This window comes from Triturus cristatus, chromosome 3_1 (genome assembly GCF_964204655.1).
Source record: "Triturus cristatus chromosome 3_1, aTriCri1.1, whole genome shotgun sequence".
Classification (NCBI taxonomy): domain Eukaryota; kingdom Metazoa; phylum Chordata; class Amphibia; order Caudata; family Salamandridae; genus Triturus; species Triturus cristatus.
The window spans coordinates 916,933,431-916,958,537 of NC_140583.1; the positions used below are offsets into that span (position 1 = coordinate 916,933,431).

The 25,107-nt window shown below is 46.9% G+C and overlaps 1 protein-coding gene across 4 annotated transcripts in view; it reads right to left on the bottom strand.

Moving 5' to 3' along the window:
- Window positions 1-25,107, bottom strand: part of MARCHF7 (membrane associated ring-CH-type finger 7) — a 398,067-nt gene that overhangs the window by 338,401 nt on the left and 34,559 nt on the right. For all 4 annotated transcript variants that reach the window (XM_085645470.1, XM_085645468.1, XM_085645467.1 and 1 more), the window contains exons 2-4: window positions 14,748-14,915; window positions 4,971-5,117; window positions 758-932 (exon numbers count right to left, since the gene is read on the bottom strand). In XM_085645470.1, the coding sequence (XP_085501596.1) occupies window positions 758-932; window positions 4,971-5,117; window positions 14,748-14,906 (481 nt within the window). In that variant the 5' untranslated portion in view covers window positions 14,907-14,915. The remainder of the gene's footprint in view (window positions 1-757; window positions 933-4,970; window positions 5,118-14,747; window positions 14,916-25,107) is intronic.

The window sequence follows — 25,107 nt, forward strand, 5'->3', positions numbered from 1 at the left end:
CTCTTTACTAAAAGCAGTGTATAATAAATAGGCAGCTCTTGCACTCATTCAATTTTTCTATTTTTATTTTTTATGGTGTTCCAGTCCTACCCTGAGGTTTGTATTTTGTAGGGGGCTGCATGAGGTGGGGGAGGGCTTGGTGGGAGAGGGCTTTGTGTGAGGGGTTAACCACAGGGCCATTGCAGCTCTGCCTGCTGCCATTTCACTGGGCCGCCCAGGAGCTGGCAGTTTTAAAATTATAGGGTGTCCCATGCCCCAGCACTGCATATTTTACGTTAGGGCCTGCAGGGGAGCCCCAAGGCCCCTACAGCTACGCCAGCTCCCTGCAGGCAGCCCCACTTTGAGGCCCACGGAGCAGCCAGCATCTATTATATTTTTTCTAGGATGTCCTGGGAGACACCCGGGGCACCCACAGCATATTTGATGCAGAGTGCTGCAGAGCAATCCCCTAAAGTCACCGCAGGCCCGGCGCTTCTCCTGCTTGCACCTATTCCAGATGCAGTAGCGATTTCTACACCCCCCGAAACCAGACCCTTGAAAACAATGCATATTTGTTAGCACCCCACAGACAAGGCCTGCCCCCTTACTGGTCTTAAACAGTGCACCACAATTGATTCAACATGAAGTTACCCGACCAGATTACACAGTTGCTAAATATTTCACACATTGCTCTCAATTATCTGCCCCATCTGTGAATGCATGATACACAAGTTAAAGATTTTAAGAATACATATATGAAGTGTCAACATAGAAGTACCTGAAATTGCATTCAATCCACTGCTATTTCTTTGCATTCCAGATACTGAAGAGAATCCGGAATACGACAGCTTGGGCCTCTTTGAATCCCTATCTTGTTGTTGGGTAGGCATCCTGGAATGCACTTCATGAGTTCTCTCCAATTCAGCAGGTTGAAAAGGTTCAGGAGCAGGTACCTAAAAACAAGAAGTACACATACACAGAACAACCAATAATGGACTTAATAAACATATGTTGCCAAAAATGATTTCACGCAAAAATATTCTATTTTGTGGCAAAGGAATATCTTAACCCACTAACAGGAGTTAGTGGGTAAATTTGTAGTAGCACTTAACGGTTGCATAGCATCAAATGCACAAGGTTATAAAGACAGTTGTGGAAACAGTTGTGAGGAAAAACCGCATTGATTGAGACCAACAGCTTGGGTGGGGAGATTAAGTACATAATTCGTATTTTTTTAATAGATGAGAAGGGGAAACCAGGAATTACGTAGATAGTAGTATAAAAAGGCAAGAGCATTACATAACCTCATCAAGGGGCATTCTTATTGCCCAGAAAGATTTGGTCTCACCTTAACCCTCATTTATAAACTGCATCTGAAGTGATCCTCCAAAATATTCATCATATTCAGTGCAACGCTAACCGATTATGAGACATATCAAGAGGAGAAATTTCACCCACAGACAGGATAAAAGCAGTAAATGTCCTTAGTATTGCAGGGGCCTTTACATTCCTCATGAACCGGCCCATACCAAGGCACTCTCCTTCCCTGCAAACCACCACATGGCAGGTGTCTCAGACAGGGATTCAACAGAGAGGTCAATTGTGATTGGTAATATGGCCAAAGCAATGAGCCAAATGCAGTAGGGCAAGATTCTGGTCCCAACGGGTTTCATGAGGACTTCAGGTGATTTTTTTGGTCTGTTCACGTGCAAAGGATGAGACGTGATAGGAGGAGGTGGTTAGTCTCAACCAAAAGATCTAAGCAAAACTACAATTGCTACAGCTGTAAATAGCGAGGAGCAGCGTCTAGGTAGGAATCTTAAAAGCCAATTAACCTAAAAAAATAAAAAAGTGATCGTTCAAACAGAACTCCTGTCTTTTCGTGCCTGCATGCGATATTTATTTCCAACACATTTAGGGCTATGCATTGGTGCAATTGCCACATTCATATTTCATTGCACTCTGAAAAAGAAAAAAAATGTTTTACACAAATGTGCTTAATATTCTGTAGCATTTCTCAAATGAGCAAACCTAAAAAAACCTAAGTACCACTTTAGTGTGGGTGTGCAGATTGCATGGGATAGTGATAGTATGAGCTCCACTTGCTCAGTGTTTTAGGCTGACAGTGACATTGCTGATCTTCACAATGCCCCAGTTTTATCCTGTACCTGTCCGTTGCGATATGCACACCTAAACGGGAGGTACTGTTTTTAAATCAGAAAGAATGTGGGAATACTGGGTAATAGAACTGCTATGGTCAGCTGTTCCCTCAAATACAAGAACTTTTTCTCAGAACTTCTGAAAGTTTGGCATTTTGTACAGTATTTTGAATACTAAAATGGGGTTCCATCCACGAGAGCCAGATGCGCTTTGCCCCAGGATATAAGATTTTCAGAAATGTCTGTGGCTGGTAGGTTTCACTGGGTGCTGGTAAAGCCAGGGCCGAAATTCTGCAGATGCCCACACCAAAAAAATGCAACTTAATTACAAGCTTCCTTCTTGAGCTTTCATGGCTAGTCTCGGGTCTTTTCAGTTCTGAACGCTAGGCCCACCCACATTTAAAGGCTCCTTTTTAAATCAGAAGTGCCATATGCCATAATTGATCTATTTTTAGCTTCCCATCGTAAATCTACGTGCAGAAAAAGCACTTTTTGAAAACACCTTATAATGACTTGCCACTATGGATACTCCAGAATTTGGATTGGATTGTTCTGAAGTTCTTGATTAACTTACTTGGTGAATGCGAAGAATGGAAGAATGCAGAGGGGTGAAAATCTGTAGATACAGAAGACGAAAGGTGGGGAGGGGAGTTTCCATCAATAAACGTGCAATGTTCTAAATTAAGACATTTGTAATTTAAAAAATAAAATAAACCAGACGATTTCATATCGAAAATTCAATTGAGGTATGCTGTGTATGTTGCATCATATACCTTGTATTTGTCGGGCTATGCATAAATTGTACTTATAAAAACAAATAAAAAGAATGTTGTTAAAAAAAGAATTATAAAAATAGTGTGGGTTAACACGCATGTTGATGGGTAAAAAAAAGTGTTGTTCTTTTAACTTTAACCACAAGAGCTCCTGCTTGGTACCTTCGACCTGAATAATCTTTTGTCATGGCAAAGTGACAAGTGACGAAGGCACATCGAACAAAAATGCAAGTCTGCAACAGCTGTGTGCTATGCAAAAGCTACACTCAGACATTTGAAGGTCAGAGACTTGCAACAACGCCTAGATCCATGGACGTCATCTAGGGGTTGCCAGGGGAGCAGCTGTGAACCATTGTTTGCCCTAGAGACCAGAGACCCTGCCTTTGGGACCTATGACCTTAACCGTGACAAGAACACAGGGGTGCCTCGCCCTTCTGGACAGCTCAGTCCTGTTTTCTGCTCATTTCCGGTTATACTAGTAGTGAATAAGTCTAATATACTATAGAATTAGAGTAATAAAAATAGAACACCAGGAACTGAAATGGAATATTGAGAGCAAGTGAGATAAAGTAGGATTAAGAGTGTGACTGCGAGTTACTGAGCGAGCATGAGAGCCAAATTCCTGAGTATAAGTGACTGTAGGTGAGTGAAATCAAATGTGAATCAGGGGGCGGAGAGAGGCCTGGCTAGAAGGGGAATGGATTACATATGTTTGTGTGCTCCACTCCTGCCTAGCAGTGAACACTTATCTTCAGCGCCAATTGGGTAGAACATGCGAAGAGAACACAGGAAGACAGAGGATATTCCCAAGGTAGTCTTTGAAGAACTGACGGTGGTAAATGTGGACTCTAGGGGCCAAGCATGGCTGGCATTTTGAATGTACATGCAAGTGGCACTACAGGTCGACAGTAGGGAGGAGCTGAGTAAGGCCAATCACTCTACCAAAACCAGAGACTGAACGAGAGGATTAAGAGTATAGCGGATGAAAGAAGCAGCCACTCGTGCGCGGCACAAACCAGCAGGCTTGGAGTCACGCAGCCGCTTGACTAAAAGGCGGGCAGGACTGGAAAACTACAGCACAAGCAGTGTCAGAAGGAGCTGGAGCGGCTTTGCGTACCCCTGCTTGTGTGGCGCAGGACCGAGGAGCTGCTTCCAAAGCTCCCACCTCTCCATCAGTGCTGCCAAGAAGTTCTACGCGGTGACAGTGAGAAGCGCGCGAGGCCTCGTGGAGGGGGAAGAGGCCCAACAGAATCAAGGGAAAGCATCTTGCGCGCTGTAAAGGCCCTGGAACTCGCACCTCTTTGGTGAGAGCAACTACTGAAGAAATGATGGGCGGAGCAACCGAAGCGGTCTGACCCTGGAAGAGCCCTTGTCGAAATGATCAAGGTCACACAGCTGCATCACACGGACTTCTGGGGTTTTAAAGGATTAGAGTCAGCACAATAAGGATGGTAGTTTTTTAATTATTTTCAGCCAGCAAAGCTTTGGTATACCTCAGACATAATGACTGGGATAAGAAAGTAAACATAATGTCCTGGTTACTTATCAGTAATCTTCATCCTTTAACCATAACGAGCTCGTCCCAGTCATTACTGCCTGCCCTATCTTCCTAGAACTGCTCTTTTCAGTTTTGTAAATTATGGGCGGATTACAGGTATACTACGCTTTTTGCCCCCCCTTTAATGTGGGCGGGCGCATAGCTTATCTACTTAAAGTCCAACTTCCTGGTTTTTACCAGTCATAAGGTTGGACCCACCTCACATATGACTGACAAGGATATGAAGGACAAAGTATAATTAAGATTACTAGTACCCAGTAACACCTAGGGTAGTCTCTTCATTGGTTGATATGAGGTCAGAAGACAGGAGGGAAGTGTGCTACTAAACAGGCAGGGCCATTAAAATGGATCCATGTTACCGAGACACTCAGCCTGGCTATGGAAAATAATTAAAGCATGCAAATACTTGAAAAATGCGAAGAATACCTTTGTATTTTAAAACCATTGTGTCTTGCAAAGCAATATGACAAACATCTATAAAGCCAGGGAAAAATAACTTACCAATCGATTTCCAATCAGGTTTCCAGACCACGGACGTTGATGGGACCCTGAAGGCTCAGGAAGGGTAGCACGCTTCCAGGGCGAATCAGAAATGTCCATTTCACCATACACCCAGTCTCTACGAGGAGCACCCGAAGAAGTGGAACTCTAAAATATGGTGTTCGTTTAAAAAAAGAAATACATAAAAAATATATCTAGAAGTTATATATAAGCATATGAACAAAATCATATGTAAGTAAACAAACACTGCTTGATGTCATTCACAGCAAGAGTAAATATCAGTGAATGAATACATGGAATTATTGACGCACCCACGCATGCTAAACTTAGTCAATCGCTTTAGATAAGCTGTTAAACAATTTTGAAATATATGCCATCAAATATCCTGAGAAAAGTAAGAGTACGCTTGAAAAATGCAGAAACCGGACAATAGCCCTTTTAGGTGGTTCTCGCATGGCTGCCAATCTGCCAAACTGCAGTGTTTGATTTAAAAACTACCTGCATTACATACCCTCCCCTGCATTCATTGACCTAAAGTACACTAGAGGTCAGCCTTAGAGTGCTACATTGCAATGCCTGGGCTCTACGGGGGCTACCTATATGAATACACACCTTTAGTGAGAAGAAAGTCTCCACATATCATGCAGTGGCAGCTTATCATAGGTGCAGGAATACAGGTCTTTTACACTGTACCCACTGGCCAGGCAACAAACTACCAGACTCTACACTACTCAACAAATGCAGGGAAGTTCACAGTAACTATGTAGGAAGCTGGCGCTGTATATACTATACCAAAATGAGATGTAGTGTGCACAGAGTCCAGTGGAATCCCAAAAGTAGGCAGAGGTAAAAGTAGATAGCACCAAACTCTATTTGTGGTAGTGTGGGCGAGCAGTACGGCTTTCAGAGGGTAGTGTTTAGCCTTTATTGTACACACTCAGGCAAGAAATGATGTCACACACTCAGACTGAACTCAGACTAATTTGATTGTATAAAAAATATTTAGTCATTTTATTTCTAGAACTAAGCCAAGCCTGATGCAGGTAAGTGAAATAATACTTCGCAAATTCTTATGCAGTTATTTACTGTTGAATGCAGGTTCGAACGCAGATGGTTAAATTACAGGTAAGTCAACAGTTCAGAATGACTTCTCAGTAACATTACAGATTACTGTGCATGTTACTTTTTAGATCACTTTTTAAGTTACGTTTGCTAATCAGTGTTATATGGCTAGATATCACACAGATCTCCTAGACAAACTAAGTAATTCACTAAGTACATTTGCAGTTTTTTCAAGTTTTCATACAAACCCAATCCACACCGAACAATTTAAGAAAAGCAGTCAATGCAATCCTATGAGAGGAAATTGAGTTATCGGTTTACAGGTAAGTAGTTATTTGTTGGAGTTGGTATTCTGGTGTTAGAACCAGGGTTCCCCCAGGAACGAAGTTGTACTCTCAGAACATACTCATCGGCACTAGGGCGGCCAGGTGCAGAGTGCTGAGGCCCAATGATATTTAATGGGAGTTAGGTGACCTCCGGTTGATGGCTGCTCATGAGCAGGCCACAAGGTTGTGGGAACAAAGCTCCTAGTTTTAGGCACAGGGGAATCAGAGTTAACACCCACAGTGCACCTGCAGCAGGGGCTGGGTGCAGGGTGCCGTTTTGGCGTTGGGTGCCCTGTTGATTTCAATAGGGACTCACTGGTTGCAACAAACACCACAGGCTCGGGGACGAAGATCTTCTGGAGGTGACCACCAGTTTGAGAGGTAAGTTGGGATGCCAGGACACTGTTGGGCCACCCAAGGCCGCGAGACTTCGGGTGCAAGGGTGTCTTTAGGCACTAGGTTTTCTTACCAGCTCCGATTGTGGTCAGGGGTATCTTCCAGAAAGGGGTTGCAGGAGTCAAATGGACATTTAAGGCAGGTCAGAGATCACCAGATCTCAGGTCAGGACCGGCAGGGAGACCTCCTCAAGGTGTTGGGCCACTCGAACTCTGGCCATGGTCGTCTAATGCAGAGTAGCACAGACTCGCAGATTTGGCAATTCTGTTGATAAAATCCGTGCTCACGGGAGACAAACTCTTGATTTTGGAAGGCAGGGCAGGTCCTTCAGGTTCTTGAGGGCTGCTGGCAGTAGGACACACCAGGACTTCTCTGGCGCAGGTTCGAGGTGCAGACAGGCCGGTAGGGCTGGGGCCAAGTCAATGGGCATCCTCCTCTTAGTTCAGCACAGCTTCTTCGGTCTTTCTTCTCCTCTTCTGGTCGGTTCTTGTCTGAAGGGGCAAGATTTAGGGTTGCCTCTAAATGCTAGATTTAGGGGCGTTACAGGTAAGTAAAGGTCAGGACCAATGGGTCCCTTCCTTGGGGTGGGTACACCCCCTATTATGCCACCCTCCAGTGGGCATCCAAAAGCCTCTTGTTGGCTGGGTCTCCTCCATCTGCAAGATAGCAGAAACAGATGTGCTTCACCTTGCCTCCCCCACCTGAGGGGTGGGGTTGAAAAAGGTGGGCACACCTCTCCCCCTAACTTTGTTTTCCTGCAGATTCTCCTGCCCAAAGCAGGGGTCTGAACCGGTAGGAGCCAGTTGCTGGGAGCAGCAAATGGATGGGTCAGCTCACAAAGGCGGCAAGCCTTTGAAGCTTTCCCTTCGTGGAAACTGCCCATCCTTGAGGCAGCGGCTTAGCACTTCTGCCCAGTATGTGCTTTGCTTCAGGACCCTGAAAGCAGGAGGCTCTCTAACCAGGGGTCCAGAAACATGAATGGTGGTGGCAGCTGGTGGGCAGCAACTCATCCAGGACACTAGAGTTAGGTCATTTTTCAGGGGGCATCTCTAAGATGCCCTCAAGTGCATTTTTCATGAAATCCCACACCGGCATCAGTGTAGATATAATGTGCTGGGAATTTGATACCAAACTTTCCCAATTTTCAGTAAAGCCATTATGGTATTGTGAAGTTCGTAACGACAAACTCCCAGTACCATATTCTCTTAATGGCATTACTGCACTTACAATGTCGAAGAATTGGCTTAGACATTGTAGGGGTACAGAGCTCATGAACCTGTACCCTCATCACTGGTATAGTGCACCCAGCTAGAGGGGTGGCTGACCTATGCCAGGGCAGTGAGTTGTAGGCATGGCACAATGTGTGCCATGCCGACTTCACTTTGTTCAGCACCAAAACACGCAGCCTGAAGAACAAGTTACTTACCTTCGGTAACGATGTATCAGTAAGAAACATTAGTTAGTTAGATTCCTCACCTTAGAATATCCCCAGGCGTCAGACTGGATCCGGAAGATTTTTCGTCAGCAATACCCCTTGCGCGTCGCTAGGCGTCGTCTGCGCATCTGCGTCCGGCGTCGGCGTCGTGCGCCGGAATGACGTCTGAGTACTTAGATGCCGCCCTCGCGCGCTGACGTCAGTTCTTGTACATAGTCTTCCGCGCCAGGAACGCAGAGCCATGCAAGATACCGACACTGGTGCCAAATAATTCTAGGGCCCTGAAAGGGATAGCCTTAACCCTAGATGTCAGTTCGCAGAACGGGGAGGATGGGTGGGTCGGTGAGGAATCTAACTAATGTTTTACAGATACATCGTTACCGAAGGTAAGTAACTTGTTCATCTGAAAGAAACACGTTAGTTAGATTCCTCACCTTAGAATAGATACCCAAGCAATACCATCCCCGGTGGTGGGTCTGTGAACCAAGATCACACCAGAAAGTCCTGGAGGACAGAACGGCCAAAGAAGCCATCCCTCCGGACTTGGCTGTCAAGGCAATAATGCCTGGCAAACGTGTGTAGCGAAGCCCACGTTGCCGCCTGACAGATGTCCTGCAAAGGGACACCCCGTCCCAAAGCAGTAGTAGCCGCTGTGGCCAGAGTAGAATGGGCGCGCAGCCCAACAGGAGGGTCCTTTTTTGCCAAGGAATAACAAAGTTTGATGCACAAAACAACCCACTGAGAGATGGTCCGTTTGTGCACAGCTTTCCCCTTCTTAGCACCCACGTATCCAACGAAAAGTTGGTCGTCCACCCGGAACTGCTTTGTGCGGTCCAGATAAAAGGAGAGCGCACGTTTTGGGTCCAGACGGTGGAGCCTCTCTTCCTCTTTGGAAGGAGGCGGAAAGAAGGTGGGCAAGGTGACAGACTGCCCAAGATGAAAGGGGGTCACCACTTTCGGAAGAAAGGAGCGACGAGGCCGAAGGACAACCTTGTCCGGATGAACAGAGAGAAAAGGAGGCTTTGATGATAAGGCCTGGAGCTCACTCACCCGTCTAGCCGAGGTGATGGCTACCAGAAAAGCAGTCTTAAGCGTCAGCAGACGAAGAGGACAATTATGAAGAGGCTCAAAGGGAGCGCACATTAGAAATGTGAGAACAAGATTCAAGTCCCACTGAGGCACCACAAAAGGGACAGGAGGGAACGTGTGAGTAATGCCTTTTAGAAAGCGTGTAACCACAGGGGACTTGAAAAGAGAAGGCTGATCAGGAAGCCGCAAGAAGGCAGAGATGGCAGCAAGATAACCTTTCAAGGTGCCCAGGGCAGAGCCCTGCCGGGCCAAAGAAAGAGGAGAGCCTCAGAAAGAGGGGCGGAGAGGGGATCCACAGCCTTTGCTGTGCACCATGCCACAAATCTGTTCCACCGGCAGGCGTATACCGCCTTTGTGGAGGGACGCCTGGCTGCCAGAATGATATCACAGACTTCAGGAGGCAAGTCAAATGGCATCAACTGCCACCGCTCAATCTCCACGCATGGAGGTGGAGGCTGGACAGGTTCGGGTGGAGGACCGTCCCCTGCTGCTGCGACAGAAGATCCTCCCGAAGGGGCAGACGTATCGGAGGATCGGTCAACATACTGAGTAGCTCGGGATACCAGTACCTTCGTGCCCAATCCGGAGCCACCAAGATGACTTGGGCCCGGTCGTGCCTGATCTTCTTCAGCACTCTGGGCAGAAGTGGTATAGGCGGAAAGGCGTACAACAGACCGCAACTCCACTCGTGCCGAAAATCGTCGCCGAGCGAGTGCCACCTTGGAAATTCCAACGCGCAGAACTGATGACATTGCGCGTTCTCTTCGGTGACGAATAGATCTAACTAAGGCTCTCCCCACTGCTGAAAGAGACCTTGCGCCACTTCGGAGTTCAGACGCCATTCGTGAGCCATCATGCACCGGCGGCCGAGTTCGTCTGCTCTGGCGTTCAGAGAGCCCGTCAGATGTTGAACCACTAGGGTGACGCCCTGGTGTTCCAGCCACGTCCAGAGGCGCAGAGCCTCCTGACAAAGGGTCCACGACCCCACCCCGCCCTGTTTGTTGCAATACCACATGGCGGTGGTGTTGTTCGTGAACACCTGCACGACACTTCCCCTGACAGAGGGAAGGAAGGCTTTCAGTGCAAGTCGGATCGCTCTCAGCTCCAACAAGTTGATGTGGAGGCGAGACTCCGCCGGAGACCAGAGGCCTCTGATCTCCGCCTCTCCCATATGGCCACCCCATCCCAGGAGGGACGCATCCGTCACTACGACATGCTCCGGTTGGGGAAGGGAGAGGCTCTTGCCCGTGACCCAATCGCGGTCCGTGAGCCACCACTGCAACTGCTGTGCAGTGCCCTCCGAGATCAAGACCTGGTCGGACAGGTTGCCGTGATGCTGGGCCCACTGAAACTTCAGGTCCCACTGCAGAGCCCGCATGTGCCGCCTGGCGTGATGCACTAGTAGGATGCAGGAGGCCATCAGCCCCAGGAGCCGCAACACTAGCCTGAACGAAACCCAGGATAGAGGCCGAAAGATGGGAATCAGGGCCTGAATATCCCGGACCCGCTGTTCCGGCGGATAGACCCGGAACTGCGCCGAATCGAGAACCGCTCCGATGAAGAGGAGCTTCTGAGAGGGACTCAGGTGTGACTTCGGCACGTTGATGGAAAACCCCAGCAAATGCAGGAGATCCACCGTAGTCTGGAGGTGGGAGACGACTGCCTGGGGCGAGCCCGCCTTCAACAACCAGTCGTCGAGATAGGGGAAGACTGGAACCCCTGATCTGCGCAGATGAGCTGCGACCACCGCCATCACTTTCGTGAACACCCGAGGGGCACTGGTAAGGCCGAAGGGGAGCACGGTAAACTGAAAGTGCTCCTGACCCACCGTGAACCGCACCGTAGCCCGGGAGTCCTTAAAGCGATTCAGCGCACTGTCCGCTTTCTCACCAAAAAGGCGAGTGCCATCAAAGAGCATGTCCATGAGAGTGCTCTGGACATCCCCCGAAAAGGACGTGGACCGCAGCCAGGCGTGACGTCTAAGCGCCACCGTGGTAGAAATCGCCCTACCCAGCGAGTCCGTAGTGTCAAGCCCACATCGGATTGCATGTCGTGCTGCATCCCTCCCATCGGCCAGAGCCTGGGTAAGTCGTGTTTGGGCCTCCTCCGGGCACAGGGGTAGCACGTCCTCCACCGTATCCCACAGAGTGGGAATAACGGTCCAAAAGACAGGCGGTGTTCAAGGACCACAGACCCAAACTAAGGGAGGAGAACAGCTTATTCCCAAACTGTTCGTCTCTTGGAATCCCGGTCCGGCGGAGCGGTCGGGAAGGAGGATTGGGAGGTAGAAGCCTGGATAACCAGGCTCTCGGGGGTGGGGTGTTGGGACAGAAAACTGGGGTCGCCCGGAGCAGGGCGGTGGCGCCTGGCGACGTTCCTGTCCACAGGAGGAACTGTGGAGGGCTTGGACCAGGTGCCCTGCAGAACGTCAGTGGGGGCCTCATTGAATGGCAGCAGAGGCTCAGTGGAGCTTGCTGCAGACTGAAGCACCTCAGTGAGGACGTTAGTCCTCACAGCCACGGCAAGCAGCTCGAGACCAAGGGCTGCGGCCGCCTTGCGCAGCACCACAGAGAAAGCAGCACCCTCCTCCGAAGCCACAGTCGGAGGAGAGATGAATCCAGTGTCTGGTGAGGTATCCATACCACTGGCCTCCCCCAGTTTATCTGCCCAGTCCTGTGACAGCTGAGCCTGAACGGCCATAGGGTCATCGGACCCCTCCCATTTGCCCCCATCATCCGATTCCTGGTAAACAGGAGGAAGGATCGGAGCCGGACGATAGACATAATGTGTCTAACGGCGCCGTACGCGGCGTCCATAGACGCCGTAACGGCGCCGGATCCGGAGCGGGGCTGAACTGGGGCTCGACGCCGAGCGGAGCCGGCGTCGGAGGTGGAACCGGTGTCGACGCCGGCGGAGGAGGCATGACGAGGTCGACCGGTGTCGCGGGGACGGCTCCCTCGGGAACCTGCAGCGTCCGGGCCGAAGCCGGCGGCGGCGTCCGGGCCGAAGCCGGCGACGACGCCGGGGCCGGAGCCGCCGGCATGCAAGGTTGCCCAGTCGGGTCCGCGGGCCCGAAGGCGCGTCAGCGGGCATCGACGGCGGAGCCAGGCTCCTCATGGCCGAGAGGAAGGCACTGACTTCCGCCGGCGTCGCGTCAGTCCCAGGGACCGGCGGGTATGGGGACTTGCGCGGCGCCTGCGGCTCCGCTGGAGCCGCGGGGGTGGAACCACCCTGACTCTCGGCCGAGTCGCGCGACCGGCGAGGGGAGTCCGAAGAGCGGTGTCGCTTCTTGGAGTGCTTCGACTTACCCGTAGAATTGGAGCCAGACGAGCGATGTCGTCGTCGGCTGCGGCTCCGCGACCGATCCTTGGACCTCCTCCTGGACCGGGATCGAGAGGAGCGCGGAGCCGAGTGGCGAATCTCGAGGAGCTTACGGGACCGCTCCCGTCTAGCCTTCGAGGTCAGGGCCTTGCAGTCCGAACACGACTCCGCGTCGTGGTCGAGGCCCAAACAGTAAAGGCACCGGCGGTGATGATCCGTAACCGACATCAAGCGGTTGCAGTCAGCACAGGCTTTGAAACCAGGCATCCTACCAGCACCGGAGTCGAGACAAGATCAAAAAGGATCAAAATATTTAGTCAAAAAAGACTAAAAGGGGTAGCTCTCCCGGATCTGTGCTTACTGGCGCGGAAAAAAGAAGAACGGACGTCAGCGCGCGAGGGCGGCATCTAAGTACTCCGACGACGTCATTCCGGCGCACGACGCCGACGACGGACGCGGAGCCGCAGACGACGCCTAGCGACGCGCAAGGGGTATTGCTGACGAAAAATCTTCCGGATCCAGTCTGACGCCTGGGGATATTCTAAGGTGAGGAATCTAACTAACGTGTTTCTTTCAGATATGGCAGTGTGTATGTAAAGGTACAGGGTCTCTAAGGGTGGCACAATAATTGCTGAACCCCCTTAGAGGCCCTCCCTGGCCACAGTGCCCTTGGTACCACTTACAAAGGACTGACCTGTGGCCAGAGAGTGCCAATTGGGTTTTGTCTCAATGCAGTTTTAGGGAAATAACATAGGCCCAGGGTACCTGGTTGGCAGGAACCTAGGGCACACTCAGTCAAAGTACATCTACAGTTTGGCAAAAAGTGGGGGCAACCATGCAAAAAGAGGGCACTCTTACACTGTGGTGTTGCAGCAGACAGAAGACACCTTGACAGGCGAGAACCAGCTCTTATTCTAACTACCGGCCTGGGTTTGAAACACCTGGTAAATACACTTCACCCTGAATGGAGGCTCATTTGGATTTTAAATGAAGTTTATACTCATGGGGACACTGGAGGCAAGCCAGAGCCAAATAAAGTAGGAGAAATATTGGCCTTATCACACCAGCAGTTTGTATTTAGTCCAGACTAGATAAGATCACTGCCCAGATATGACATTTTCCAAGGCTAGGACTTGCTGGCAGCAACTTACACCTCCAAGATAGGACCCACCTAGATTCTGGGAAAAAAGCATGTCTGCAGTATCTTTACTTGGAGGAAGAAACTACACAAACCAGTAAAAGGCAATGATCAGGTTGCTCACCAAAAGCAAGGCTGTGTGACAGATGTCAATGGGCTTAGGTCAGATCAGATCTGGGGTCCCTAGGAGTGCTCTGCCCTTTAACATTAGCTCCCATATACTTGGGGGGGGGGGGGGGGGTGGGGGGAACAGGCATAGGATCACTTCAGCACCTTCGGCAAATTAGTCTTTTAAACACCACTACTCTACCTTCCTCAAGCTTCCCCACCATCACCGCTTCAAAACAGAGTTGAAGGCTTCTACTCTTCATACATTGTGGACTTCATTGGGGCATTAGCCACTGGAACTGTTTACTCAAAAGTTTTGAAAATAAGTCACCTGCTGCAACCCTACACCTTCTACCATTACCAGCCTCTACAAGCACTGGTTCATTGTCAAAGGCCACTCTACCAATCTGTCACCTTACATAGTCATGGAATACAGACATGGGTTGGTCCGGTAACCCACCCTTAATGGAGCAAGCACATTTGTACCTTCTGGGATGGATCTACAACCCCACCAGGTTAATGTCTACAACCTTCATGTGTCCCAAAGCCACACTATGTATTTCACGGAGGATGCATTTTACAGGTAGATACTCATCTGTAGCAGTATTTAGAGTGCATGTTACTGCTTCCTGTAGCTTTTGAATGTTTCATGTGAGCACATTTAAGGTGTTTATGTAGATTGTAGAATGAAACACTATTAGTCTATTTTTCACGTCAAATTTAGCCTGCAGTTCGCCTGTTCTTTTCCCCACTTCATAGCAAACATTTCAATAAATGGGGAAAAAATAAGTTAAATAACTTTGTGACCTGCTGAAGAATTCAAACCAATTGTAAAATGCCTAGTTATTAGCAGGTTAAACGCAAACTAAGTAGACTGACATTTATTTTGTAAATGAGGCTACCTGAAACTCCGATTCCAGCTTTGCTGAATTATCTCCCATGGGATATGCATCACTCAAACCAGTTACTGCACTTCCATACAACGAGCTACCATTTAAAGGCAAAGAGCTGGAAGGCTGAACAGATCGCCTTCGTGGGATCCTTGAAGGGCTGGACTTCATCTTAGCTTTCTGTGAAAGAAGAAAACTCCACATTAGGTTTGCTTAATTCAAGTCTTCACAAAGATAGTCAGTAAAACCAGTAGAGATGCAAATACTGCCTACTTTATAAGTAAAGAGATAAGAACCACAGTACATTTTCAGTGGCCTGGGGAGCAAAGATTTCGGTGAGAAGAGCCATGATGGATTGAGTAAAATAGCCTGTCAAGGGGAAGCCACACTGAAAATGTTAAATGGTTCCTAAATTTAACACTGCAATAGTTTATGTAGTGCCCACAAATATTCTAATTTAAATTGCGTAGTTCATTACCCAGACATATACAAGTACTGCATTTAAACACACATCTTAAATTTTTCACATACGAACATATTGGTTGGGACACAAAACATGGATTTACCAGGTTTTTGGAGACAATAAAACTTAACAAAGAAGGTTTAACGGAAAACAAACCACAGATCCTCCTCTAATGACAACTTATGTTGAGGATAGACTACAAAATTCACCTTTGTTTTCACTTAAGTATTATGTACAGTACACACTTTTACACAAAGAAATGTGTAGCAACAAGGTAAGGCATACATATGGAAAAATAACTACATTGCAAGACGGTAATTGATAGGCGTTTGCCCAGTATACGTGATGTAAAACTTAAGCAGAAAGAAATGCGTTAAGCAATCATGGAGCAGCTTTCATCTGAAGATTGATAGGGGAGATGAAATTAGCATCAATTAGGACAAGGACAAAAACCTGCATGTAAGCACCCAAGTAAGGTTGTGCCAATGACAATTCTTCAGCAGTATGCTGGCACAGTGAATTCCTCCCATTTTAGCATCAGCTGTCTGTTGAAAGTGATAATGTGATCAATGTTGGCCCCTTCATTTTGTTGATGGTTACACTGTCACATTGACTTTATATTATGTTATAAGGATTTTATGAAGCACACGTACACCAGCTGGTTTCTTGGCGCTGATTCTAGGAGATACAGAACCCAGTGGGAGTGTATTCATAGGGTTGAATATACAACAATGTTTTGAGGGATTTTCTGAAGCTCAGTAGGCCGGTACATGACCTAATTTCCAGAAGGGAATTCCACAGTCTAGGATCCAGAGTTGCAAACCTGCAGCCCCCTTGTCGCTTCAACTTAAAGGTAGGAGTTCCCAAAAGTTTGAGCTGAGCCGAGCGAAGGTTGCGTGAGGGGGTGTACCTTGAGATGAGGCTATCTATGAATTTGGGGCTCCGGCCATGTAGAGATTTAAACACCAAAAAACCTACTTTGAATGCGCGTTGAGGAATGGCGAGCCAGTGCAGCTTCCTCAGGAGAGGGGTGGCATGTTGCCACCTAGGTTGCTGGTAAATCAGTCTGACCGCTTAATTCTGTACCATCTGTAACCGTTTGGTTAGAAAAAGTGGCAAACCAAGGTAGACTGAGTTGGCGTAGTCTAGGTGTGACAGAACCGTGGCAATCATGACCTGTATCTATGTAGTCTGCTAATCTTTGTAATCTTTCGCAGCTGGAAAAAGCAAGTAGAGATCACAGAGCCAACTTGTGATTTTGGAGACAGGTCATTATTTATTGTAACACCAATGCTTTTGGGAGAGGAGGAAGGGGTTGGGGAGGGTCCTAGTTCCATTGGCCAATAGTGTGGGCCCCAGAAATTGTGGCTGCCCTCCGTCAGGACTTGTTCGGTCTTGCCTGGGTTAAGCTTTAAATGGTTGCAGTCCACCCAGAGGCGGATGAACAGCATGGTAGACTGATATTCAGAGGCTGATTGCGGTGAGTGGTCGATGGTAAACATTAATTGTAAATCATCTGCATAATTAAAGGTGGTCACTTTCCTTTAGGGACCGGATCAGAGGGAGAAGGTAGAGGTTAAACAAGTGAGGGGATAGCGAGGAACCCTGCGGAACCCCACACGTGGTTCTTAACTTAGGTGCCGTAAACTGGGCTATGCGAACTGACTGGGAGCAATCTTCCAGAAAAGAACTGATCCAGCCGAAGGCTAAGCCTTGGATGCCAGACTACCTGACACGAACTGCCAAGATGCCATGGTCGACCGTGTCAAAGTCGGCCGAAAGATCTAACAGCACCAGGGCTTGAGGAATACCTCTGTCAGCCTTCTCTTACAGGGAGTCCAGTACTGCCAGTATTACCATCTCTGTTGAGTGGGCAGAACAGAATCCAGCTTGGTGTGAACCGAGTTAGTTGGTTTGTTCCATAAAATTGGACAGACAGGAGATAGGGCGGTAGTTTGAAAAGATCTGGAGGTCTGCCCCTGGTTTCTTCAAGAGGGGGACCACAAATGCCTCTTTAAAGGCCTTGGGGACACAACCCTGAGCTAGGGAACCATTCAAAAGAGTGAGGGCTGGACCCGGGAGGACGGTGAGGGCATCTTTTAGAACATGTGGTGGGCAGCAGTCCGTAGGAGATCCAGATTTTACTTTGGACAGAAGGACCTGGAAGGCCTGGGTGTTAATGGCCGGAAAAGATTCGAGAGAGCAGGAGTTCCCAGGCATAGGGGAAGATATTTCCTGAGAGGTGCATGTGGGAATACTGGCTTTAATGGTGGAGATCTTTTCAATAAAATAAGTTGTTCAGGGAGTCGCAGAGTGCTTGAGTGGGTGTAGGTTTAATTAGGACTCTGAGTTAGACCGTTCATTTACAAATGTAAAGATTTCCTTAGATCCGTTATTGGAGGTCAGGATTCTGGAGGAGAAGTGGGCGGCTTTATTCATTAAAATAGCCTTTTTATATTCTCTCATTGCAATCATGTAGGTGTATTTTCCTTCTGGTGAGTAATTTGGTCTCCACTTCCTTTCCTGTTGGCGGAGGGCAAGTTTTTGTGATTTTAATTCAGGGGAGAACTATCCCGGAGCCTCTAGACAGCGAGCCAGTTTTATTTTTTTTGAGAGGGGCATGTTTGTTGCTGGCAGCTAGTCACCAAGCCGAAATAGTTTCCTCATGGAGGTTAACATCAGGTTCAGTGTTTGGGGCTGTATTAGCCAGTGTGGTGTAAAAATCATTTTTATCAATGCTGTTCCATTTCCTAGCCAATCCCCCCTCACTCGTGGGGGTTTTACCCGTGGTAGGGGTCATTAAGGTGAACTTTATTAGGTAATGGTCAGACCATATGCACGGTAAAATCGAAAGTGCAGACACTACCAGGTTAAAGGTCCATACTTGGTCCAATATGTGCCCTTTAATGTGTGTGGCTGAGGATACCAGCTGAGCAAAGTTTAAATTGGTTAAAAAAAAAAATTAAAAAAAAAATCGGTCAGCTGGGCAGATTGAAGCCCATGTGTGTCGTTAGCCCAGTAGTTGAAGTCACCCATTACCAGGATTTTAGCCTGATTGGTTACCAAATTGGCAACTTGTTCACCCAATGAGTGGGGGAACAGGTGCTGCAGCCGATTGTAAAGTAACACACATGAGCGGGTGGAATCAGATTACAATTGAATTACAACGTTGTCTACTGCGGGGAGACAGAGTGGAGTAAGAGCTGTGAATTTAACATCCTGGTGAATGATGGCCGCTACTTTATGACTTTAGTAGTGCGTCAAAGTAGCTCCACGCTGCATACACAGCCAGCACAGATCTGTCAGCAGAAGCAGCTTCTTAATTTCTGACGGGCTTTAGCTGCCCATGTCCAGTCCCCTCCTATTGAAGGAGTCGCCATGAGTAACGCTGCTCCGCAGTTCTTCGCAAAGTGCAAGCCAGACATGCTACCTTTGTCAATGCTGGTTCGTTTCACAGCATCTATTCACCATTCTTCCAAACGTAATTCGGTACCTATAAAGCCCACTGCAGTAAGACGACCGACTTGGACACTGCAGTGCACCAAAGATGTGGTCTTGAGAACTGCATGCAGCTTATTAAAACAAGAGACTGGCTAGTCTTGAGCAATCCTGCGTACTTGTGAAACATTAGGCCGTGTTAAAAAGTGGGATGTGTTGGCTAGTAGAAGCACTGTAAATGAGTCAAGGCAATACATGGGAACCTTTGTTTTTCAAGGGGGGGGGGGGGTGTAGTGTAAGACCCAGATTCTTCTGCACAAATTGCACACTCTGTACTGGGAAGAGAGGGACGCATAGCCCAATGCCACAGAGGCACCAATCCCAGTATTTGGCTTTCACTTTACAACAGTATGCTGGGAGATGTAGTCCACATAGTTTAAGTGAACTGCTGGTACAGACCTGCGGAACACTGTTTCAGAAAGGAAATGTGTCCTGGTGACAGTGCCCTGGAAGTTGTAAGGGCTGGTTAATGCAGCCTGTGTGACCCCCCGGAAGAGGAGGATAATGGTGGCAGTGTCTAGTGGCGAACAAATCGTAAGTGAGCAAACAATGGGGTCTTCACTTACTGTGTCCTGAAACCTCAGCTAAAACGGAGAAACGTATGTAGTATCTAAACAGAATTAGTAAGTATGCTGACAGGCATGCTTCTTAGCAGTGTATGGGAGAACAGTGATCTACAATATTAAAATAATGCTCCCTGCACCCCACATACAAAATGTAATAAATTTCAGGTTACATTTGCAAAATGCAGTGGTAGAAAACCCTGTATGCCCACTGAACCGTGAAACAAAGCAATATTTGATGGTTCCCTGTAAAATACGGCTTTTGCAGTCAAGACATGCCTCAAACCACTTTACAAAGCTTTTCCGTTAACTGGGTTCCTAGAATTATGCGGCATAGAGGACCAAATAACCGCCATACAAAAACAAATAAAACCAAAGCAATGTAAAGACTAGATTTGTGTGGTTTAGTGGGCCACAGACACAAGAAAAAGGTTGAAGCTGTGATTTTGATCAAGATTGGTCGGATCAGAAACAAAGTTAATAAAAATATTGCTCATACAAAATACCAGAGAGAAGTAAGAAGTAACGTTGTAAACCTATTATATGTATTTTTCAAACACTGAACGTTAAACTAAACAGCTGTAGTATCAAACGAGCGTGCAACCGTGTGCCTCCTGAAAACGAATTTGGTCCAATCAGTGGTAGCCACATATACCCGAAAAGAAAATGCATATAGACCAACAAGAGCCACAGTGGTACCGGGAAAACCAAAAGAACATGTGCCGAAAATCACATGTGGTGGCAACACAATACAAACCGATTAAAATGTCTTCCATTCAATATTCTGGACAGAACTACTATAACAGGTTCACTGTGTGATGATATCGGGCAAACTGACGGGATAAACTGCCCGTTAAAAAGCACGGATACCTGGTGGATAGGGTTGATGCACTTAGTCTATAATGCAATTTTTTTGGTTTAGGTTAACAAAAGTAAAAACACAAGCGAACGGCAAGGAGAACTCACATGCGCGCCTGGGCTGTGTAGTCCACCCCTACTTCAGGCTTCTCTTCTGCCGCGACCCAAGCCTTTGACAGCTTGGGGCTGGGAAGTGGGTTAGAGTTTTGGCGTTGGCACGAAATCCTGTGATCTTAACCAAATCACTAAATCAACTTGTTCCTACAAACCAAGCAGGTCCTTGTTTTGTAGTTACTGGAGCTCACGTAAAGTGCTCCAATACTACATTCTGGTGCAGTTCGCGCTACATATAAAAAAAATATAAAAAAATAAAAAAATAAAAAAAGAGGACAGAGCAAGTGATCGGAAAAGACTGCCACTGCCTGAACTGCTCAAAGACAACAAAATTAGCCCCCCAAAATGGAATAGGTGGATGTTTACAAGTACTTGCTCCATGCTCTGTGTGGGGGGGGGGGGGGGGGGGGGGGGGGGGAAGAGAGAGAGAAACACAGGAAAGGCAGGACACATTCATGGACAAAGGATTTGAAAACATCCAAGGAAAAAGCAAAACGGAAAGCCTATGGGCGGGCTGAAGCCCACATAAAGAACACTATACGTCTCTTAGAGACAGTGCATTCGCTGTCTAGCTGAGACCGAAAAAAGTGTTTTCTCCAAGCTTAGTTTTGAAAGGACAGTCCGCTGCAGCGATCTGGACAGCTATGTCGCCCTGACTTTGTTTAACAGCCTTGTGTGTTGCAAAGTCTACTTGCAAAAGCTACAGAGCCGCTAGCTGAGGGCTTAAAACGGATAGATGTAATATGGAATGTCCCATTAAATGATGGTATGCATTCAGTCTCTTTACATGTACATGGTTTGCTCATCCTCAATTCAAATTGGAGATAAAAGGAATACTGACCTGGGTAGGCGTGCCAAAGGCCGAGTGGAATACTCTCTAGCTTATTCACATAATATCCACTAGAACGCTTGTTTTAAAGTATTCAATTTATTATCCTTCATAGAGAGTATTTAGCCACCGCTACCCTGATACAAGATATAGCAGACGGTAACACCTAGGTGTCAAGAAGTCCAAAGTAAAGGGGAGGTGCACTCAATTGTTTAGCAGAGCCAATTCAGTCTATAAATATTTATTCAAAAATAGTATAAATAACTTGATGCACAGCCAACACGTTTCGTTCCTGTATGCCAAAGACCTAGGTGTCTGATGTTCATGTAAAGGGGCTGGGCACCAGCATATGTTTTGGCAATGCACCATTATTGTTGAATGCTGGACGCAAATAAGCATATTTTCTGTAATTACGGGGCATATTAATAAAATAATATTTGCATATTAGAAATAGTCGGATTGTTGCGGCACTAGAGTAAAATCCCGCCCAATTCCTATAAAAGAAGAATGGAAATCTCATCTTGTAGAACTTCATTCTGCAAATCCAATTCATCTGGCTCTGCCTCTATTTTAACTCATTCCCCTAAAATCCTTAAATCCAGCTATGCGCCCTCAAAGGGTGAAGTTGTAGGAATAATTTTTTTTTAAATGAGAGCTTCAGGAGCAATGGGTTCTGACGAAATCCCTATGACAATTATCAAAAAAGAGCCTCTGCTGTGGGCTACGTACCTTACTCTGTTTTATTGCTGCTACCAGCAAGGGAAGTCTCTCCGTCATGGTCCGTTAGTATCCCAATTCCATTATACAACAAGCATTTGCTATGCAATAGGTCTCGCATTTACAAGAGTTTAAGCTATTGGCATTGTAAATGACAATGCCTTTTATTTAGGTTTCTAAAAATGAAAACAATAATAAAAGGCATTGTTATTTGCAATGTCAATATCTCAGACTCACGTAAATGCGAGACCTAGTGCATTGTTAATGCTTGTTTATATAGTAGTTGCCTCATCCGTTTTAATATATTGTAGCACTATAACCCTTGGTTTATTTATTCATTTAGTAATTTAGAATTTTTGCAAAGCACTGGGTTGTTGCTTTGAGGTCACTAAAGATCATAAAAAAGAAGATAACTCCACAAGGGCTTAGGACGGGCAGGTAGAGTCTAACCCAGAGTTCTTCAATCTGTGGAGCGCGACACCATCTCAGGGGGGCGCGCACTCCACCCTAAAATCTTAACTGTGTTGGTCTTTAACTGTCCAGCGTTGCAAGTCTACAAACCTTTACAAATGGAAATTTTTCTTGGGTGAACTCCTGTAACGGAGGGTTGGAAGGGGGAGATAGATGGGGCACGTTGTGCCCTTTCTTTGTCATGTTAAGAGCTAACAGTTATTTTTAAAACTGTTTAATCGTCCCCGGAGGAGGTTAATTCCTAGAGTTGAAATACTCCAGCTGCAGTGGAAGGCAGGAAGTCTCTGCTAAAACCGAAAGCAAATGAACAGACAGCCTGTTCCTTTGCGTTAGATTTCCTAGCAGAGGAGACATCCTGCCTTCCACTGCAGCTGAAGCATTTCAGCTCTATGAAGTTAACCCTATCTTGGGAGGGTTAGCTCTTAGCAGGAGGGAAACAAATATTCTTTTAAAATTACACAGGCAGGCGCACAATGCCCCACAGGGCTAAAAGGGCTTAGAGTTGCCAAAAGCAAAATGCCAGCCAGCCCTGTGCTGTTTAAACAGCCTGCAAATTACTTGTCTTGACATTAAATATACTTATAAATAAAGAAATATGTATTTCTTTGTAATGTGACTTTATTGTCTTTGTTCCCTTTTATTATCAGTCATGGATCATTCAGGCAGCCCTAGAACACAATTAAAAGTGCTCTCTATGTATGTCCTGTTCCAAGTATGCACAGACAAGTGCTGACAATACAGCTTTAGGTGACTGCTTATTTTTGTATCGCCTTTGACATCAAAATAATGATCTGGCAACCCTAATTATAAAACTGGAAGGGGCATATTATCAAGTGGCAGCGATAATTATCGCTGGCCGCGCTTAGCGCGAGACTTGTTATCACCGGCTAATCGCTGGAAATTGCCATGCTAGCGCTGTATTAACAACGCATAGCACAATGGCGAGAATTATTCCAGCGATAGCGGTGTTTTCCATAGAACATCGCTGGTTTTCCAGCGATGTTCCATGGAAAACGGCGATAACCTTGCGGATACGACCCTGTGGTCATATCAGCATAATCGACCCCCATTGTAAAGTATAGGTAAGTCAGCATTTTAGCAGACGTTAGTTTTTGGCACAAACCGCAGTTTTCGCCAAAAACGAACTTCTGCTAAAATGCGTGGGCCTCCTTGTAAATATCGCGATGTGCACATCAGCAATATTTTACAAGCAGTACTGCCCAGTGACGCCCACTCTGCATCTCAGAGATGCGAGGCGTCGGGAAAACAGGCGCTAACATGCGCTAATGCATGTTAGCAGCCACTTGTAAATAGGGCGATAGTTTTATCTTTTAAAGCCAAAAAAGCAGAGAAGGCCCTTGTTGATATGCCCCCAAGTTTGTTACAAGATAAGCACATTTATTTCCTCCACCCTGATCCCTGGTTAATGCCATAATAGCAATAGTTTTAGCTTATATCTGAAACCCTACGCTGCAGTCAATAACATGCTGAGTTACTTCAAGTGTCAGGGAATGCACCTCAAATTCAGACAAATCGCTCCTCATTCTCGCCCTTCACTTTCACGCTTACCCTGCACTCATAGCGATCACAATGCACTCACGCCGATTACCATGCACTCCCACCATTCACCTGCTTATCCTGCACACTCAGTGATCACTGTGCACTCACAATGCACTGGCGCTGTTCACCCTGTACCTCACCCTGCAGTCACACGTGCACACTACTCAACCTGCAACTCATGTGACACTTCACTCACCTGCCCCCCTCACTGCTCAATCTGGCAATCTGGAATTTCACTCAAATAAGCCCATCACTAACCATACATTCATTCGTCCCACTATGCACTTACACCCTCACCCAAATTCATATGGTCACCTCACTCACCCTGCAGTCACTCCTCTTACCCTACTCTCACACTGTTGCATGGGTCACCGTGCACTCACGTGGGTACTCTTGCCACCCACACCACAGAAGGTTAATGTGCCTGCTACAAAGAATGTGTACCATGCAGATCAAAGAACTGAGTGTGAGTAAATAATGAGAAGTGCTATATAAAAAAACATGAAATGTTTGCGAGAAAGGTGCTATAGAGAGATGAGGTGCATTGTTGGTGAGTGGCAGTGAGAGAATTCATGGAGAAGGAGGAAATGGAGGAGGGGGCTGCCAAAACAGACTGTTGCACTGTGTGCGACCAGTGCTAGGGCCAGCCATGGCTGGGAGTGAAAGCCCCCACCTGAAGTTCGGGTCTAGTTGTGCCCCTGTACACAAGTATGGCCTGTCGTGTCCAATTAAGATTTTCATCCTTAATTACAAAAGGACACATTTACATGCACTGCAATACAGCCTTTCAGGGGGCCCCTTGATAGAGGCAGCTCTGTTTTTGCCCTGATGGCCTGGAATAATTCTTAAACAGATTGTTGTAAATACCGTTTTGTTTAATTTCTTTTTAATGTGATTGATGTACGAGAGTCTATTACTATTTGCAGGGAAATGTGTTTGTTTCATGTAACAACCATAAAAAAAGCTTATTTTAGATCACAAACCTGCAGTTTACTAAACACTTATTGTGTTGGACATTACTTGCCAGATATGGCCCATGATATGCACGTGGCGGTTGATTTTATAGTGTACCAGATTCCCGAAATTTCTGTTGGGTGGTGAGGGGGCCCAACATCTAAATAAAAAAGTTTGGAGGGGGGGGGGCTCAACCTACAAAAGTTTGAAGACCTCTGGTCTAACCTAATGCGCAGTGAACACCCCCACCCCTCCCACCCCTCCTGATTGGTTATTTTCTTACATTTGTGCTTATTTAGTGAGATAAGATTTCAAACAGAAATATTTTACAAAAGAACGGTGATG